This window comes from Pleurodeles waltl, chromosome 12, assembly GCF_031143425.1.
Source record: "Pleurodeles waltl isolate 20211129_DDA chromosome 12, aPleWal1.hap1.20221129, whole genome shotgun sequence".
In the NCBI taxonomy this organism is placed as follows: domain Eukaryota; kingdom Metazoa; phylum Chordata; class Amphibia; order Caudata; family Salamandridae; genus Pleurodeles; species Pleurodeles waltl.
Window position 1 is genome coordinate 24,665,998 of NC_090451.1, and position 19,826 is coordinate 24,685,823.

The 19,826-nt window shown below is 46.6% G+C and overlaps 1 protein-coding gene across 1 annotated transcript in view; it reads right to left on the reverse strand.

The window, feature by feature from the left end:
* Window positions 1–18,261, reverse strand: part of LOC138267778 (mast cell protease 2-like) — a 127,816-nt gene extending 109,555 nt beyond the window's left edge. Inside the window, exon 1 of the mRNA XM_069216978.1 lies at window positions 18,189–18,261. Coding sequence (XP_069073079.1) covers window positions 18,189–18,234 — 46 coding nt within the window. The 5' untranslated portion in view covers window positions 18,235–18,261. The remainder of the gene's footprint in view (window positions 1–18,188) is intronic.
* Window positions 18,262–19,826: the final 1,565 nt, after the last annotated feature.

Here is a 19,826-nt window from a genome sequence, read left to right on the forward strand (position 1 = left end):
TGCACAGGCCTATCATTAAGTAAAGAGGCCTACAAATGTAATTCGCTACTGCTAGGAACGCATTATGTTGCAAGGCTTGCCCTCTGAACAGACATCATGAAAGATCCTCGTCATTGCATGCTAGCTGAAGCAATCTCCCTTCTGGAAAGTACCAGTCTGAGTACGTGATGTTCTCGAGTTCTGTCACAAGATGGACCATGTGATATTAGGCACGTAGGCCACCTTGTGTAAAATCCTTTTCTATGCTTTTTGTTACTATATATAGTATGATAGGAAAAACGACCTCAGCCATAATGGAGAAGTAGTCATGCGTCAATCATACGTCAAAGCCAAAGAACCAATAAGACGTTGAATTATGTTTGTGGTTTAATACTATAAAAGATCATGTATTACTTCCTTGTATTAGGCTGCTCGAGTGTACACTAGTACAGAGCATCCTCCATGTACATGTCTTTCTATTCTTATCCCTAATAAATTGATATTATGTTTATCTAGAAGAGCTGGCTAACGGTCGTTTGTATCCTGAATGGGTGCTGAATAATTAGGCTTCTACATTTGGTGGAGAATGGAAGAATTGCGGTCTCGTTCAGCGAATAGTTTCCTTCAGCCCGGCTCCTGTTTCGGTTGGGGCGACAGCTGACCCATTGGACAGGGCCCCTCCTGCGACGGAGTTTGGAGCTGTCGTGAGTATCTATTGCTGCTTCGTGGTCCTGCTCTCGCTGTTTGCTCTACTGTTTTTCCGGTGTAAATATTGCGAAACAGGGAGGTAACTGGGGTGTTTCGTTAATATGTTTCCTGCATACAGTGGTTATGCATTTATGGTTAATATTTCTATTTTGCCGTACCCCTTAGCCAGCTTTTTGTAATGATATTTGTTTTTATTTCTCTGTCTCCGGTGGCATGCCAAGGGCATTTCTTCCTCTGTTGTCCTCTGTTGCGGGCTCCGATAATGCACCTCGTGAAAACATTCAGATAGTTAACTATAACCGTCCGCGGGCTGCTAGCATTCTGTGTTAATTTGGTTCTTCCATTGTATTACACCATTTCCTTCCTCCCTGCGCTGCAGCTGTATACTTAGAATAGCTTCCTGTATTTCATGTAGCTTGTTACTGTTAAAAAGAAAAGATGTCCGAGGAATAGAGGCAACTAGCGGTGTTGCTTCAGAACACAGTGCGAGTCGCTGTTTGAGGTCCCCAGCCGGAGGGGCTGGGGCGGATAACTCTGGTCAGAGAGGGTGTTGTAAAAGGGCGTTGCCCAGATATGGGATGGTAGTAGTCCGTTCCAGGTTCTATGTGTACATTTAAGAGGAACTGGCATGTGATTTCAGCTTCCTTGTGTTTATAGGAGTGATAGTGTTTCATTCCAGTAACTGGATGATTGTGGTTCATTCCAGTGGAGCAGGCAGGCTCTGTTTGTTGTGTTAAAAAAAATTGTTATGTTATCTGTTTCCTGTAATATTGCAGCTCTTTGAACAATGCTTATGGCATATTGAACTATCGGCTACTCATGTGAAATGGTGTAAACTGTAGAAGTGGTTTTTGAGGTATAAATCAATGTGTGTGTAAAAGTGGTTTTTGAGTTATAAATCTGTGTGTGTGCGAAAGTGGTTTTTGAGGTATAAATCCATGTGTGTGCAAAAGTGGTTTTTGAGGTATAAATACGTGTGTGTGTCTGAAAGTGGTTTTTGAGATATAAATACGTGTGTGTGCGAAAGTGGTTTTTGATTGATGAAGGAAGGGTTGACAACAAGGTGGTGTACTGTAATTTATTTTGACTTCATGCATTTGCGATTTAGGATAAGAATTTTTAGAAAATTTAAGACTAGGTGGGTGGACTCATGGGCGACATAATACAGATTTTTATGACAATTGACTGATTTAATCTGCAAACATCACACAGTACAAACACCCCCCCTGCACTCACTACATATTGATACAAGGGTTGGGAGTAGGATCACCCCACAGGGCTAATTGTACTGTGACCCTTGTCTATGGTTCTGCCGTCACATGTGGTTGCTTGACTTGTTCACCGCTATTGCATTATCTGCGTGTCACTGGCCAAGGATCTGGTCCAGCTTCCAATATCATACAGCCGCACCCTGTCCCTCCTGACTATTCTGTCATCTCTTGATTCACCCCAAAGGACGCCAGTGTGGACGCCGTCACTAGCACCTTGGGTACTGTCTGATTTCAAACTTTTTGTGAGCTAAGGTGGACATGGCTGGCTGAAATTGTGGCATGGATGCAGACCGGCTTGCTTCCTGCTTTTACTAATCAATAATTGCGGCTGGCAAAGAGAGGCTGCGTGTGTGAATATACCCATTGTTATCCCTTCTGTGTCACGGGGTATGAGCGGTGTAAAAAAAATACACCGACATCCTACTGTTTTCTGGAACGATTGTAATTGTCTTCGTGTTATGTAACAAAAGGCTAGGGTAAGACAGTCACGAGGAACCCTCTTAGTAAAGGCAAAGTAGAGACACATCAACATAGCCCCAAGGACAGTCCAGCGTACCAAATAGAGGCGAAAGAAGGCCTATAGGCACTACTGTACTTAGACTTTGACTTTGCAAGGAAAATGACAGTAGTGTTTCTGTAGCTTTGCGGACATGTGTGGTGCTTTACAATGCTGCCTACATGCTAGTTGCATATGGGATGTGCATTGAATGTGGGGCTGTCCTGTATGTGGAGGATAAAAAAAAAAATCCATAGGGGCTTGTCAAGCTCTCTTCCTGTGACAAGTGCACAGTCACAGGAACAAAATATCGATTTTGTTTGAAGACATTTGGGAAATACACTACAGCGTGAGGGCACCACAGCAGGGACCAAACACTCTGAGCTGCCTCTACAACAGCAGGCAGAGACGGAACGTGAAAGCCGCACCCTGGAATGGCGTTTGATGGATGAGGAAGTGAAAAATAAAAGCAAAACGTAAGAGACCTTGTGAAAGAATTAGACAGTTATTCCATAGCCAGGGTAAAGAGGAAGTGGCTAATGCAATAAGAAAAAAATGAACAGAAGTACGAACAGATATCAAATTAAATGGAAAAATGTATTGGCAAGGGGCGAGAGGGATCACACAATTTACTATGGGATATGTCCACGTATGCACATCACACAATGCATAACATCAAGATGTGGAAGGAGGTGCTCAGCAATACAAACACACAGCTGGAGATCACAAGAGACAGTCTCTCGACGTACATAAAAATGTACAGAGTTAAACAGAATAATAGCCATGGGAAGGGCTGCTTTGGAAGGATCTGGATACATTGTTTAGCATTATTGTACCATGAGATTGGTGGGAGGATTGTAAGAAGGCGATACACTGGCCTGAAATATGTGGCCACTACTCCAATTACTACACTATAATTTGACACTACACTGAGTATGGGAAAGGTTTGCAAGTAGACAAGGGATGGCTGTAACATGCTTACACACTGTAGAAAATTTAAGTTTAATTGTTAAGTTATCACACGTAATAAGACACAAAATTCAGACTTTATTACTTGTTATTTGCTTTAAAAGTACTGCAAAGAGCATTGTACAAAAAAAAAATAAAAGCGTCAAGATAACTCCAGTGATTAATGTACCTGCTGGGGAGGAATGAGAGTTTTGGACAGTGGCAGTGGATGGCACAGTGGGTTACTGCTTTTGTCACAGAGATTCTTTAGTTACTGTACAGTTCATAATAGTAATCTAGCACATTGAGCTATGAACTGCAATTAAGGAGCTGCATGCCAACTGAATAGCACAAATTAGAAAGCTGTTTTTTTCCCAGTCTTTCATTTTAAAGTGCTGTAAAGTGCTCCAACACCTACACTGGTATGAGAGATGCTATAATAAAAATTAATTAAATGTGACAAAAAGGATAGGGAGAGAAGAGAGGCACTTATGGTTAAAAATTGAAAAGTTGGTCGCCAAGATGCAGCACCAACATTTCCAATAAAATGTTTAGATTTTTGCATATTTTTTCAATATAAAAAGAATGATTTCATGTTTGAAATTTAAATTGTGCAAATTGCGTGGGGGTACCTGGCTTCCAGTAACGTTTCACTGGTGGTCCCCAGGAGTAAAAAGGTTAGGAACCACAGGTGTACAACAAATTAGAACTTTCTTATGTAGGGATTACATTTAAAAATATTTGACCCATGCAAAGGTTGCCAAAATTCTTACAGTGAACAAATTTAGTCTGGAGGGAACAGAGGATTCATTTGCAGCAGTTAACAATATGTTGTCAGGAGTGTGGAATTTTATAAAATGTCTAAATTGTCCATGGGACAGTTTGTGTCATCAGTCTACTTGTCCTGTAAAAAGACATGCATATTTTCCTCCTGCTAAAATGGTGTTTACAAATATTGTCTAGGAGTTCGATTTCCTGGTCTGCCTCATTAAATGCTAGCGCATGTATAAAAGCCGTAAATTTGCACTAATGCAGGAACAGATACCATGGGTGTACTTTGTGATTTTCTTTGAGAATTCGGCCATAAACTGGTTATCACAGATCTTTTGTTATTTGAATTCTGTCTCTCTGTTTATTGGCTGGCTTCAGTGGTAGTGACACCATTCTGCTCTTCCATACGAAGAATATTGGCACAAAGTAGTTTTGGCACAAAGTAGTTTTGTTCATGCCAGGAACTACTATGGCAATGTGTAACTTTGATGAAAAGGTTACATTGATTTTTCCTGTTATGAATATAAATGTTGGAAATACCACCATGCATCCGCACATTTTACTAAATGATGCTTCAAAGAAATGACACCTAAAACATCATGGTAGTTTAGCAGAATGTTTCTTTCCTAGTTACATTGTTTGTGAAGGTATTTTGAAAGCAAGGAATAACAAAATGTTGCTTTTATTTGTAGTTCCATACCCCTGGTTGTGTATTTCTTCATAGCTCTATAGAGTACATACTAATAATTTAGTCATGTTCAATGAAAGAAGAGATATAGAAATTAAAAGAAGTGTTAAATGTGATGAATTGTAAATAATAGAAGGAAATAACAGATATATAAAATGTGGGTTGTTGTTGGGGTGTAGAGTGAGTTAATGATGTAATAGCAAATTTCTACTAAGGTGTATTGATATTTAAAATAAACACATTAGTGCAGTAATAATAATTACACATGACGTGTTAGTGACTGATCGATTTCACTTAATGAGAGGCTAAAAGAAAATAACACAAGTGGATGTTTAAACATCTGCAGTACATGTAGTATGTTGAAGTCATGTGAGTGCAACAAGGGTGTCAAAAGGGCAATGAATGGGTATAAATGCAGCACATTTGTCACAAATGTGTTTTATTTTTATGGTATTTTATTTTGTGCATTTATCTGCCAGGTCCCGTCCCTATATTAAATTGTAGCAGTTAAGATTACCTTCCCCATTTCTGAAAACCACAGACTCTGGGCATGACTCCAAGGGCAAAGCCACGGATTGTTGCGATATGTTACCATGACGTTCCAAGTAGAAATGTAAAATAAATGTACAGCTGAATGGAATAGGATTTTTTTTTTATATACACCCTGGACGCAGGATGTATGTATCTACGTAGGAGTATTTTTCTATCCATGTTTTTCCCTAGGTTTCAGAACATGGACGAGAAGATGTGGTTTCTGTATCCGTCTGTCTATGTTACGTTTTATGTTTTCATAATTAATGGGAGTCTTCCGTGGTACATCTTAAATGAGCGCAGTGAAATGGATTGCCTTCATGTGTTGGTAGATTGCAACTAAATATTCTCAAAAACTGGTTTTGGGTATTGAAAATACCTATATTAGGATAGAGTTATTACTACCTTAGGATGTGCTATGTAGTACGGCAATACAGCTATGAGTAATATACCTCTGATGATGAGGGTGCCAAATATAAATAAATAAAATAAATATAATATCTTAAAGGAACATCAGCATTTCAGAACATCACACTTGTACGAGAAAGGGGAAGTGACTTCTGATGGCAGTGATGCCTGCAAAGTCCCAACCCTTCCAGTATTGATGCAGATATTCAGGGTGTTGAAATAGAATAATAGGATACAATGCTATGTTAAAAAATTATACTGGCTGTATGTGAATATTCCACTGTTACTGAGTGTAATTGTTATTTATTTTTTAGTGTTTATTTGAGTTTAAGAGTGTGCTAGTTACCCCATAAACAAGTCAGATATGTCCCTTTATAAGATTTTGTGCATCTGCTGAGCGGTTCTAGATTGATGCAATACCGCTTGCTTCATTGGTCAAGAAAGGCACCCTTGACAAAGTTGTCAAAGTGAGCACCGACTGAGATACTGTTTGACTGGCCTATGAACATGTCTGGTGCTGAGAAGTTATTATCTGATAGGACATTTTGACAGCAGTTTGCCTTACCTTCAGCATTAGGTGCTGCAGGCCCTTCCTGGCTGGACAGCACTACCTGGACATGATCTCCAACAGGGAGATTGGGCTTGGGTCTCCTGAAAAGTAGGAGGGAATGACCTCCTGGATCCACAGCTATTACACCAAGAAGGTACACCACCGGAACACAACTGCATCCTGTAGACTGGGTGTGGGTAAAGGCCACACCAGACGTCACTGCCTTCAACTACGGTGGAGGGGACCATACCAAGTCCTGTTGACAACAGCCACAGCAGTCAAGTGTGAGGGCATCACATCCTGGGTCCATACCTCACACACCAAGAAGGCCGCTGGACCAAAGGACGACCAGCCGCCAACAAAGTTGCCAATGAGAGTAATGCCACCTTCACCACAGCGGTACAACCTTCGTTCGACAAGCGCCACCAGTCAACACTGACGGAACTGCTCGTGCTACACTCCCACAGGAGTCGGAGAGTGTAAGCGGGTTCCCCAGTACACCAGAGCATTGTTCTTGGACTGCTCGTGCTGCAATCCCACAGGAGTCGGAGGGTGCAAGCGGGTCCTCAAGACACCAGGATATTCTTTCAGAACTGCTCGTGCTACTCTCCACAGGAGTCGGAGAGTCAAGCAAGGCCACTTAAGTATTAAAGACATCAGGATATAAATGAACAGAATACTAAAAGTCCGCTAGAAAAAGTTGCGCCAAGAGGTACAGATCCCAGTCCTACGGAAGCGGCTGGTCACTAGGATCAGTGCGGTTTGTAGCCCCATTGGGAGGTGCCTCTTCCAATTAGGAATATAGCAAAAAATAGGACAAAAGGGCCATCCCTCGGGACTATCGCATTCAACTCCCTTAGAACTGGACACTGGGATTCATCCCTTTATACTCTGCTTAACTACAAGTGTCAAATAGCATTCAACGTCGCCCTGAAAATATACAGAAGGAATAGACTACTCGTGTGGCACTCCTACAGGAATAAGGAGGTACCAAAGGTTACATACCAATAGAACTGGTTTCAAGTGCTAGCCACATCTGACCACACCCTATAAGGCGACATGGATTTAAGATTACAACATAAGAAAAAGGAGCAGAAGAAGTGGCCTGTGGTGGTCACAGCATTACTCACCCCAGTAGCAGCTATAGTAATAACAACAATACTGATAGTATATAAAGACGACATACACATTCCATGGCTCGACCAGGAACACTACATCCCCAAAAATGGCCAAGGTGAAAGAACAACAGGTGGTGAGAACAACAATATCTCAAAATAATATGAGAGGGTGGAGGATAAAACAAAATGGGTGAAATATACAAAATGGAAAGAAGATGGAGAAGATTATAAGGACAATACATTTGTGCAAATGGTATCAATGTACAAAGAACTAGCAAATGTGTCTGATTGTTATATAGGTACCCACCTACCGACCACTAGCCAGGAGAAAAGAAATTACACTTAAATGAAGAAATGAGGAGAAAAAGGGATGAGTATGGTTTGGAAGATGAACCTTATGTAGGTGATATGCAAGGAAAATTGGTAGAAAGAGTGTCAAATAAATTGAAGGAAGAAGATAGAAGGAGAAGAAAGAAGTGTAGGAGATTAGAATTTAAAAAAAAAAAGAAGAAGAGAATGTATTGAATGCATTTACAACAGAAAGAGGGAAGGGTTACACTGAAAGGGATCATGGCTCAGAACAACGAATACCATGCCTGGCCATAGATACAGAAATAAAGGCACCATGGTGTTTCAAATGCTCAAGAGGTAACGCAAACACTAGCAAACACGGAATTGATGTGGGACATAGTATTTGCAATACAACTTTGAGCCTGGACTACAAAAGAAATGACACAACAGGCTTGTCCATAGGCCTGACACCTCCCAAAGGAATATTTATTATATGTGGGACATCTGCATTTTTTAAATTGCCAGCAGGTTGGCAAGGTACCTGCTACTTAGCATTTGTGCTACCAAAAATGGCACATAGAACAGAATTACAGAAGGGGGAAAAGAGAACACTTGGCGGGGTGCGCAGGAAGAGGACACCAACGTGGGGAATATAAGAAAGGAAATAGAGGATATAAAAAAGGAAGAAGAAGGAGCTGGGAAAGTGGCAGATGGGACAGACGTCAGAGGAATGCTGGATCGAGTAGCAGCATGGTTCAGGGGTTGGGGTACCTGGTTGGTAGAGGTACTAGCGATAGGGATCGTGGCACTGATAACGATATGTGTGCTCATACCAGTTTGTCCATCCTTCCTGGCCCTACTCTTGAAAAAAAAAAAAAAAAAAAAAAAAGAAACTGTCACCAGAAACACACACATTATCAAAGAAAAAGATATAAGGATGACAACAGGGACAAGCAAGAGGTATAAATGAGAGAAATACACCATGACCCTTAGATTTGTCATTGAGTATCAGAGGGCGGAATGTGGAATCGCATTTTACAGGTCTTAGGTATGCTATGCCTAGTGGCCCCTGTGATACACAATGACAATCTCTGCACAGGCCTATCATTAAGTAAAGAGGCCTACAAATGTAATTCGCTACTGCTAGGAACGCATTATGTTGCAAGGCTTGCCCTCTGAACAGACATCATGAAAGATCCTCGTCATTGCATGCTAGCTGAAGCAATCTCCCTTCTGGAAAGTACCAGTCTGAGTACGTGATGTTCTCGAGTTCTGTCACAAGATGGACCATGTGATATTAGGCACGTAGGCCACCTTGTGTAAAATCCTTTTCTATGCTTTTTGTTACTATATATAGTATGATAGGAAAAACGACCTCAGCCATAATGGAGAAGTAGTCATGCGTCAATCATACGTCAAAGCCAAAGAACCAATAAGACGTTGAATTATGTTTGTGGTTTAATACTATAAAAGATCATGTATTACTTCCTTGTATTAGGCTGCTCGAGTGTACACTAGTACAGAGCATCCTCCATGTACATGTCTTTCTATTCTATCCCTAATAAATTGATATTATGTTTATCTAGAAGAGCTGGCTAACGGTCGTTTGTATCCTGAATGGGTGCTGAATAATTAGGCTTCTACAACCTCTGTCTGTGTGTATCCTAACCCTGACCCCCCTCCGGTTACCTCTCACTCTGTCTCACCTCTGTGTGTGTGTATCCTAACCCTGGCTCCCCCCGGTTACCTCTCACTCTGTCTCACCTCTGTCTGTGTGTATCCTAACCCTGACCCCCTCTGGTTACCTCTTACTCTGTCTCACCTCTGTCTGTGTGTATCCTAACCCTGACCCCCCCTCTGGTTACCTCTCACTCTGTCTCACCTCTGTCTGTGTGTATCCTAACCCTGACCCCCCCTCTGGTTACCCCTCACTCTGTATCACCTCTGTCTGTGTGTATCCTAACCCTGACCCCCTCTGGTTACCTGTCACTCTGTCTCACCTCTGTCTGTATCCTAACTCTGACCCCCCCCCCGGTTACCTCTCCCTCTGTCTCACCTCTGTCTGTGTGTATCCTAACCCTGACCCCCCCCGTTACCTCTCACTCGGTCTCACCTCTGTCTGTGTGTATCCTAACCCTGCCCCCCTCTGGTTACATCTCACTCTGTCTCACCTCCGTCTGTGTGTATCCTAACCCTGACCCCCTCTGGTTACCTCTCACTCTGTCTCACCTTTGTCTGTGTGTATCCTAACCCTGACCCCCTCTGGTTACCTCTCACTCTGTCTCACCTCCGTCTGTGTGTATCCTAACCCTGACCCTCCTCTGGTTACCTCTCACTCTGTCTCACCTCCGTCAGTGTGTTTCCTAACCCTGACCCCCTCTGGTTACCTCTCACTCTGTCTCACCTCTGGCTGTGTGTATCCTAACCCTGCCCCCCTCTGGGTACCTCTCACTCTGTCTCACCTCTGTCTATGTGTATCCTAACCCTGCCCCACTCTGGTTACCTCTCACTCTGTCTCACCTCTGTCTGTGTGTATCCTAACCCTGACCCCCTCTGGTTACCTCTCACCTCTGTCTGTGTGTATCCTAACCCTGCCCCCCTCTGTTTACCTCTCCCTGCCTCACCTCTGTCTGTGTGTATCCTAACCCTGACCCCTCTGGTTACCTCTCACCTCTGTCTGTGTGTATCCTAACCCTGCCCCCCCCGGTTACCTCTCCGTGTCTCACCTCTGTCTGTGTGTATCCTAACCCTGACCCCCTGTGGTTACCTCTCACTCTGTCTCACCTCTGTCTGTGTGTATCCTAACCCTGCCCCCCTCTGGTTACCTCTCCCTGTCTCACCTCTGTCTGTGTGTATCCTAACCCTGAGCCCCCTCTGGTTACCTTTCACTCTGTCTCACCTCGGTCTGTGTGTATCCTAACCCTGACCCCCCCTCCCCCGGTTACCTCTCACTCTGTCCCACCTCTGTCTGTGTGTATCCTAACCCTGACCCTCCTCTGGTTACCTCTCCCTGTCTCACCTCTGTCTGTGTGTATCCTAACGCTGCCCCCCTCTGATTACCTCTTACTCTGTCTCACCTCTGTCTGTGTGTATCCTAACCCTGACCCCCCCTCTGGTTACCTCTCACTCTGTCTCACCTCTGTCTGTGTGTATCCTAACCCTGCACCCCTCTGGTTACCTCTTACTCTGTCTCACCTCTGTCTGTATGTATCCTAACCCTGACCCCCTCTGGTTACCTCTTACTCTGTCTCACCTGTGTGTGTGTGTGTATCCTAACCCTGACCCCCCCTCTGGTTACCCCTCACTCTGTATCACCTCTGTCTGTGTGTATCCTAACCCTGACCCCCTCTGGTTACCTGTCACTCTGTCTCACCTCTGTCTGTATCCTAACCCTGACCCCCCCCCCCCCGGTTACCTCTCACTCTGTCTCACCTCTGTCTGTGTGTATCCTAACCCTGACCCTCTCTGGTTACCTCTCCCTCTGTCTCACCTCTGTCTGTGTGTATCCTAACCCTGAACCCCCTGTTGCCTCTCAGTCTGTCTCACCTCTGTCTGTGTGTATCCTAACCCTGCCCCCCTCTGGTTACCTCTCACTCTGTCTCACCCCCGTCTGTGTGTATCCTAACCCTGACCCCCTCTGGTTACCTCTCACTCTGTCTCACCTCTGTCTGTGTGTATCCTAACCCTGACCCCCTCTGGTTACCTCTCACTCTGTCTCACCTCCGTCTGTGTGTATCCTAACCCTGACCCTCCTCTGGTTACCTCTCACTCTGTCTCACCTCCGTCTGTGTGTATCCTAACCCTGACCCCCTCTGGTTACCTCTCACTCTGTCTCACTTCTGTCTGTGTATATCCTAACCCTGCCCCCCTCTGGGTACCTCTCACTCTGTCTCACCTCTGTCTGTGTGTATCCTAACCCTGCCCCACTCTGGTTACTTCTCAGTGTCTCACCTCTGTCTGTGTGTATCCTAACCCTGACCCCCATCTGGTTACCTCTCCCTGCCTCACCTCCGTCTGTGTGTATCCTAATCCTGACCCTCCTCTGGTTACCTCTCACCTCTGTCTGTGTGTATCCTAACCCTGCCCCCCTCTGGTTACCTCTCCCTGTCTCACCTCTGTCTGTGTGTATCCTAACCCTGACCCCTCTGGTTACCTCTCCCTGTCTCACCTCTGTCTGTGTGTATCCTAACCCTGAGCCCCCTCTGGTTACCTTTCACTCTGTCTCACCTCGGTCTGTGTGTATCCTAACCCAGACCCCCCCTCCCCCGGTTACCTCTCACTCTGTCTCACCTCTGTATGTGTGTATCCTAACCCTGACCCTCCTCTGGTTACCTCTCCCTGTCTCACCTCTGTCTGTGTGTATCATAACCCTGACCCCCCTACCTCTGGTTACCTTTCACTCGGTCTCACCTCTGTCTGTGTGTATCCGAACCCTGACCCCCCCCTCCCCCGGTAACCTCTCACTCTGTCTCACCTCTGTCTGTGTGTATCCTAACCCTGACACCTCCCCTGGTTACCTCTCCCTGTCTCACCTCTCTCTGTGTGTATCCTAACCCTGCCCCCCTCTGGTTACCTCTCCCTGTCTCACCTCTGTCTGTGTGTATCCTAACCCTGGCCCTCTCTGGTTACCTCTCACTCTGTCTCACCTCTGTCTGTGTGTATCCGACCCTGCCCCCCCTCTGGTTACCTCTCACTCTGTCTCACCTCTGTCTGTGTGTATCCTAACCCTGACCCCCCCTCTGGTTACCTCTCACCTCTGACTGTGTGTATCCTAACACTGACCCCCCATCTGGTTACCTCTCACTCTGTCTCACCTCTGTCTGTGTGTATCCTAACCCTGCCCCCCTCTGGTTACCTTTCACTCTGTCTATGTGTAGCCTAACCCTGCCCCCCCTGGTTACCTCTCACTCTGTCTCACCTCTTTCTGTGTGTATCCTAACCCTGACCCCCCTCTGGTTACCTCTCACCTCTGTCTGTGTGTATCCTAACCCTGACCCCCTCTGGTTACCTCTCCCTGTTTCACCTCTGTCTGTGTGTATCCTAACCTGTGTATCCTAACCCTGATCCCCTCTGGTTACCTCTCCCTGTCTCACCTCTGTCTGTGTGTATCCTAACCCTGACCCCCTCTGGTTATCTCTCTCTCTGTCTCACCTCTGTCTGTGTGTATCCTAACCCTGACCCCCTCTGGTTACCTCTCTCTCTGTCTCACCTCTGTCTGTGTGTATCCTAACCCTGACCCCCCTCTCTCTGGTTACCTCTCACTCTGTCTCACCTCTGTCTGTGTGTATCCTAACCCTGACCCCCCCTGGTTACCTCTCCCTGTCTCACCTCTGTCTGTGTGAGTCCTAACACTGACCCCCCCCCCGGTTACCTCTCCCTCTCTCTCACCTCTGTCTGTGTGTGTCCTAACCCTGAGCCCCCTCTGGTTACCTCTCACTCTGTCTCACCTCTGTCTGTGTGTATCCTAACCCTGACGCCCTCTGGTTACCTCTCACTATGCCTCACCTCTGTCTGTGTGTATCCGAACCCTGCCCCCCCTCTGGTTACCTCTCACTCTGTCTCACCTCTGTCTGTGTGTATCCTAACCCTGACCCCCCCTCTGGTTACCTCTCACCTCTGTCTGTGTGTATCCTAACCTTGACCCCCCCCTCTGGTTACCTCTCACCCTGTCTCACCTCTGTCTGTGTGTATCCTAACCCTGACCCCCTCTGGTTACCTCTCACTCTGTCTCACCTCTGTCTGTGTGTATCCTAACCCTGACCCCCTCTGGTTACCTCTCACTCTGTCTCACCTCTGTCTGTGTGTATCCTAACCCTGCCCCCCTCTGGGTACCTCTCACTCTGTCTCACCTCTATCTGTGTGTATCCTAACCCTGAACCCCCTCTGGTTACCTCTCACTCTGCCTCACCTCTGTCTGTGTGTATCCGAACCCTGACCCCCTCTGGTTACCTCTCACTCTCTCTCACCTCTGTCTGTGTGTATCCTAACCCTGACCCCCTCTGGTTACCTCTCACTCTGTCTCACCTCCGTCTGTGTGTATCCTAACCCTGACCCCCTCTGGTTACCTCTCGCTGTCTCACCTCTGTCTGTGTGTATCCTAACCCTGCCCCCCCTCTGGTTACCTCTTACTCTGTCTCACCTCTGTCTGTGTGTATCCTAACCCTGACCCCCCCCCTCTGGTTACCTCTCCCTGTCTCACCTCTGTCTGTGTGTATCCAAACCCTGCCCCCCCTCTGGTTACCTCTCACTCTGTCTCACCTCTGTCTGTGTGTATCCTAACCCTGACCCCCCCCCCCTTTCTGGTTACCTCTCCCCTCTGTCTGTGTGTATCCTAACCCTGACCCCTCCTCTGGTTACCTCTCACTCTGTCTCACCTCTGTCTGTGTGTATCCTAACCCTGACCCCCTCTGGTTACCTCTCCCTGTCTCACCTCCGTCTGTGTGTATCCTAACCCTGACCCCCCTCTGGTTACCTCTCACTCTGTCTCACCTCTGTCTGTGTGTATCCTAACCCTGCCCCCCTCTGGTTACCTCTCACTCTGTGTCACCTCTGTCTGTGTGTATCCTAACCCTGGCCCCCTCTTGTTACCTCTCCCTGCCTCACCTCTGTGTGTATCCTAACCCTGACCCCACCCCCCTTTGGTTACCCCTCACTCTGTTTCACCTCTGTCCGTGTGTATCCTAACCCTGACCCCTTCTGGTTACCTCTCACTCGGTCTCACCTCTGTCTGTGTGTATCCTAACCCTGACGCCCATCTGGTTACCTCTCACCTCTGTGTGTGTGTATCCTAACTCTGCCCCCCTCTGGTTACCTCTCCCTGTCTCACCTCTGTCTGTCTGTATTCTAACCCTGACCCCCCCGGTTACCTCTCACTCTTCCTCATCTCTGTCTGTGTGTATCCTAACCCTGACCCCCCTCTGGTTACCTCTCACTCTGTCTCACCTCTGTCTGTGTGTATCCTAACCCTGACCCCCCCCACCCTCTGCTTACCTCTCGCTGTCTCACCTCTGTCTGTGTGTATCCTAACCCTGCCCCCCTCTGGTTACCTCTCACTCTGTCTCACCTCTGTCTGTGTGTATCCTAACCCTGAACCCCCTCTGGTTACCCCTCACTCTGTCTGACCCCTGTCTATATCTGCATCTTAATGTAGGAGGCTGGCCTGGCTTGTAGTGGGTACCAAGGGGTACTTACACTCTGTACCAAGTCCAGTTATCCCTTATTAGTGTGGAAGAGGTGTTTCTAGCAGCTTAGGCTGATAGAAGGTAGCTATAGCAGAGCAACTTAGGCTGACCTAGGAGACATGCAAAGCTCCTACTATACCACTGGTGTCATATGCACAATATCATAAGAAAACACAATACACAGATATACTAAAAATAAAGGTACTTTATTTTTATGACAATATGCCAAAAGTATCTCAGTGAGTACCCTCAGTATGAGGATGCCAAATATACACAAGATGTATGTACACAATACCAAAAATATGCAGTAATAGCAAAAGGAAGTAATGCAAGCAATGTAAAGTTACAGTAGATTGCAATAGGAGCACATAGGTATAGGGGCAACACAAACCATATACTCCAAAAGTGGAATGCGAACCACGAATGGACCCCAAACCTATGTGAGCTTGTAGAGGGTCACTGGGAATGTAAGAAAACTGTGGGGGTTAGAAAAATAGCCCACCCAAAGACCCTGAAAAGTAGGTGTAAAGTGCACCTATGTTCCCCAGAGAGCACAGAAGTCGTGATAGGGGAATTCTGCCAGGAAGACCAACACCAGCAATGCAACCAAAGTGGATTTCCGGACGAGAGTACCTGTGGAACAAGGGGACCAAGTCCAAGAGTCGCGACAAAGTCGAGAGTGGGCAGATGCCCAGGAAATGCCAGCTGAGGGTGCAAAGAAGCTGCCACCGGATGGTAGAAGCTGTGGATTCTGCAAGAATGAAGAGGGCTAGAAACTTCCCCTTTAGAGGATGGATGTCCCATGTCGTGAAGAAGCTTGCAGAGGTGTTCCCACGCAGAAAGACCGCAAACAAACCTTGCTAGCTGCAAGGGTCGCGGTTAGGGTTTTTGGATGCTGCTGTGGCCCAGGAGGGACCAGGATGTCGCCACTTGGATGAGGAGAGAGAGGGGGCGCCCAGCAAGTCAGGGAGCCCTCACAGAAGCAGGCAGCACCCGCAGAAGTACCGGAACAGGCACTTGGAAGAGGAGTGAACTGGAGCTCACCCAAAGACACAAAAGGGAGTCCCACGACGCCGGAGGACAACTCAGGAGGTTGTGCACTGCAGGTTAGAGTGTTGGGGACCCAGGCTTGGCTGTGTACGAAGGAAATCCTGGAAGAGTGCACAGGAGCCGGAGCAGCTGCAAATCACGCGGTACCCAGCAATGCAGTCTAGTGTGGGGAGGCAAGGACTTACCTCCACCAAACTTGGACTGAAGAGTCACTGGACTGTGGGAGTCACTTGGACAGAGTTGCTGAGTTCCAGAGACCACGCTCGTCGTGCTGAGAGGGGACCCAGAGGACCGGTGATGCAGTCTTTTGTTGCCTGCGGTTGCAGGTGGAAGATTCCGTCGACCCACAGGAGATTTCTTCAGAGCTCCTGGTGCAAGAAGGAGCCAGGCTACCCCCAGAGCATGCACCACCAGGAAACAGGTGAGAAAGCGGCAGGATCGGCGATACAAGGTTGCAGTAGTCGTCTTTGCTACTTTGTTGCGGTTTTCCAGGCGTCCTGAGCAGTCAGCGGTCGATCCTTTGACCGAAGGTGAAGAGAGAGATGCAGAGGAACTCTGATGAGCTCTTGCATTCGTTATCTAAAGAATTCCCCAAAGCAGAGACCCTAAATAGCCAGAAAAGGAGGTTTGGCTACCTAGGAAGGAGGATAGGCTAGCAACACAGGTAAGAGCCTATCAGAAGGAGTCTCTGACGTCACCTGCTGGCACTGGCCACTCAGAGCAGTCCAGTGTGCCAGCAGCACCTCTGTTTCCAAGATGGTAGAGGTCTGGAGCACACTGGAGGAGCTCTGGACACCTCCCCTGGGAGGTGCAGGTCAGGGGAGTGGTCACTCCCCTTTCCTTTGTCCAGTTTTGCGCCAGAGCAGGGCTGGGGGATCCCTGAACCGGTGTAGACTGTCTTATGCAGAGATGGGCACCATCTGTGTCCATTAAAGCATTTCCAGAGGCTGGGGGAAGCTACTCCTCCCCAGCCCTGACACCTTTTTCCAAAGGGAGAGGGTGTAACACACTGTCTCTGAGAAAGTCCTTTATTCTGCCTTCCTGGGCCAGGCCTGGCTGGACCCCAGGAGGGCAGAAACGTGTCTGAGGGGTTGGCAGCAGCAGCAGCTGCAGTGAAACCCCGGGAAAGGCCGTTTGGCAGTACCCGGGTCTGTTCTAGAGACTCGGGGGATCATGGAATTGTCTCTGGCATTGGGGTGACAATTCCATGATCTTAGACATGTTACATGGCCATGTTTGGAGTTACCATTGTGACGCTATACATAGGTAGTGACCTATGTATAGTGCACACATTTAATGGTGTCCCCGCACTCACAAAGTCCGGGGAATTTGCCCTGAACGATGTGGGGGCACCTTGGCTAGTGCCAGGGTGCCCACACACTAAGTAACTTAGCACCCAACCTTTACCAGGTGATGGTTAGACATATAGGTGACTTATAAGTTAGTTAAGTGCAGTGGTAAATGGCTGTGAAATAACGTGGACGTTATTTCACTCAGGCTGCAATGGCAGGCCTGTGTAAGAATTGTCAGAGCTCCCTATGGGTGGCAAAAGAAATGCTGCAGCCCATAGGGATCTCCTGGGACCCCAATACCCTGGGTACCTCAGTACCATATACTAGGGAATTATAAGGGTGTTGCAGTATGCCAATGTGAATTGGTGAAATTGGTCACTAGCCTGTTAGTGACAATTAGGAAAGCAGAGAGAGCATAACCACTGAGGTTCTGGTCAGCAGAGCCTCAGTGAGACAGTTAGTCATCACACAGGGAACACTTATGAGCACTGGGGCCCTGGCTGGCAGGGTCCCAGTGACACATACAACTAAAACAACATATATACAGTGAAAAATGGGGGTAACATGCCAGGCAAGATGGTACTTTCCTACACTTAACCTCTCTCCAGTCGGGTTACCCCCATCTCTGTCTGTCTGTCCCTGCTATCACCCTATGGATTTTAGTGCCCTAGATAAGACATATTTCAGCTGTCTATGTGACACGTTTTCTGAAAGTTTGATGTATAATGCACGGTTATTTGACATCATCCTGGCTTTAATTTGCAGAAGTTGGATAATAAACTTCAAATTCTCAATTGCAGAGTTATATGGAGTGCGTTATCAATTGTAGATTAAGTAAATAAAAGAAGTTGTTTGGAAGTGTCGGTGAGACGGTGAGATGGAGAGGGGTCACCCAGGGGTACTCACCAGCCCGGACGCCCACGAGCAGGGCCAGCAGGAGGAGGGTCCACATGTCGGTCTCGTGCTGCGTCTCTGCCCCTCCAGCCGCTCTCTGTGCCCTGCCCCAGCTCTCCCTGACTCTTATACGGCTCTGAGAGGCCAGATCTGAGAAGGCGGGCCTAGTGCTGCGAGACCTTCAAGCTGAGTCATCATTTTTCAAAACTTGCAGGTTTTTTGGTCCTTTCCATGGTTAGTTGGTGGCACCGAGCACTGCAGTGTGTCGCACTGTGTGTTCTATTTTTTCTTCTCACTGCCGTAGACAAAAGTTCTGTATTTTGAGCTCCATATTTCTATTTTGCAAAGTTTAGATGCAAGCAGCTCTGGTACAAAGATTTTCAGAGCCTGGGGCAACATTTAGCCCCCCCCCCCGGCGGTTCCCCATCCCTTGCAAGAAGGATGTGCCTGCAGCCATTTAGTACAATCTGGCGCCCTCTCGTGGCCGCTTGTGGTGGTGTCGGGTGTAGCGAGCCAGTGCTTACAGTGACCTCCATGCGGTGCCTTCTTGCCCAGGCTGCATCTACCAGTTGGTCTGGTCTATTTTACTTTGTGCTGTGCTTTTTACCAATGCCCTCCCATCAGCAAAAATAAAATAAAAAGATTGTTTGCTTATGTGGAACAGCATTAAAAAATCTTACATTTTAAAATATATGTGCTAAACCTCATCAAAAAAAAAAAAAAAAAACGTTTGCCCGCCCCCCCCTAAAAATAAAGCATCGTAATTCCATTCCATTTATATAGCGCTTACAAGCCCAGCTGAGGCTTTGAAGTGCTTTATGCCAAGCAGTACTCTGCTTCGGAACCTAGGGTTAGTGTTCAGCCGGTGTTTTTTTAACTCAAATTTATTACATTTTGTTCGTCATACTTGGTGGTATGCGATAGTACAGCCAGCTACAGAAGTGAACATAGCTCGGGTCACATGACTTATTAATATTTTCGTGCATTAATCAGTATCACGCTTTTTCGTGGATTAGATAAAATACTTGTGAAGAAATTAAAAATACAATTACTGTGAAAAGAACCTGGGTCATCCAGTGGTTGTTAGTTTTTGAATCAGTCTTGTGGGCTCAAGGAGGCCATCCCGTGCATGTGTTCAAGTTTCTTTGTGTTGAGATAAATTAATCGGAGATACTTGTGACCGTTGTTTGTGTGTGTTTGTGCGTGTGTGCGGGTGGTTGTATGATTCCAGGCAGGTGGCCAGTGGGATTAGCAGGTGACCCGGAAGAGATTAGGGCTTCCCAAGTCAAAAAGGAAGATCTTCCTGGAGTCATTCTGAAGTCATCTGATGACTTCAGCTGGGCTATTCCTGTAATTATCTGCTGAAGTCATCCCAAGCCATCCTGAAGTATGTGTATAGGGCGAAATATTTAAATGAGATGACTCCAGAGTCATCACAACAACTACTCCAGGATGATGCTGTGATTACTCCCTTGGAAAACGTGTGATTATCTCTAACTACTACAGGATGACTGCATGACAACTAGGGGATGACAGCAGATTACTTCACGATGACTCCTTGACATCTCAGGGATGAAAGTAGATTACTTCACAATGACTCCATGACAACTAGGGGATGAGAGAAAATTACTTAATGATGACTCCATGATA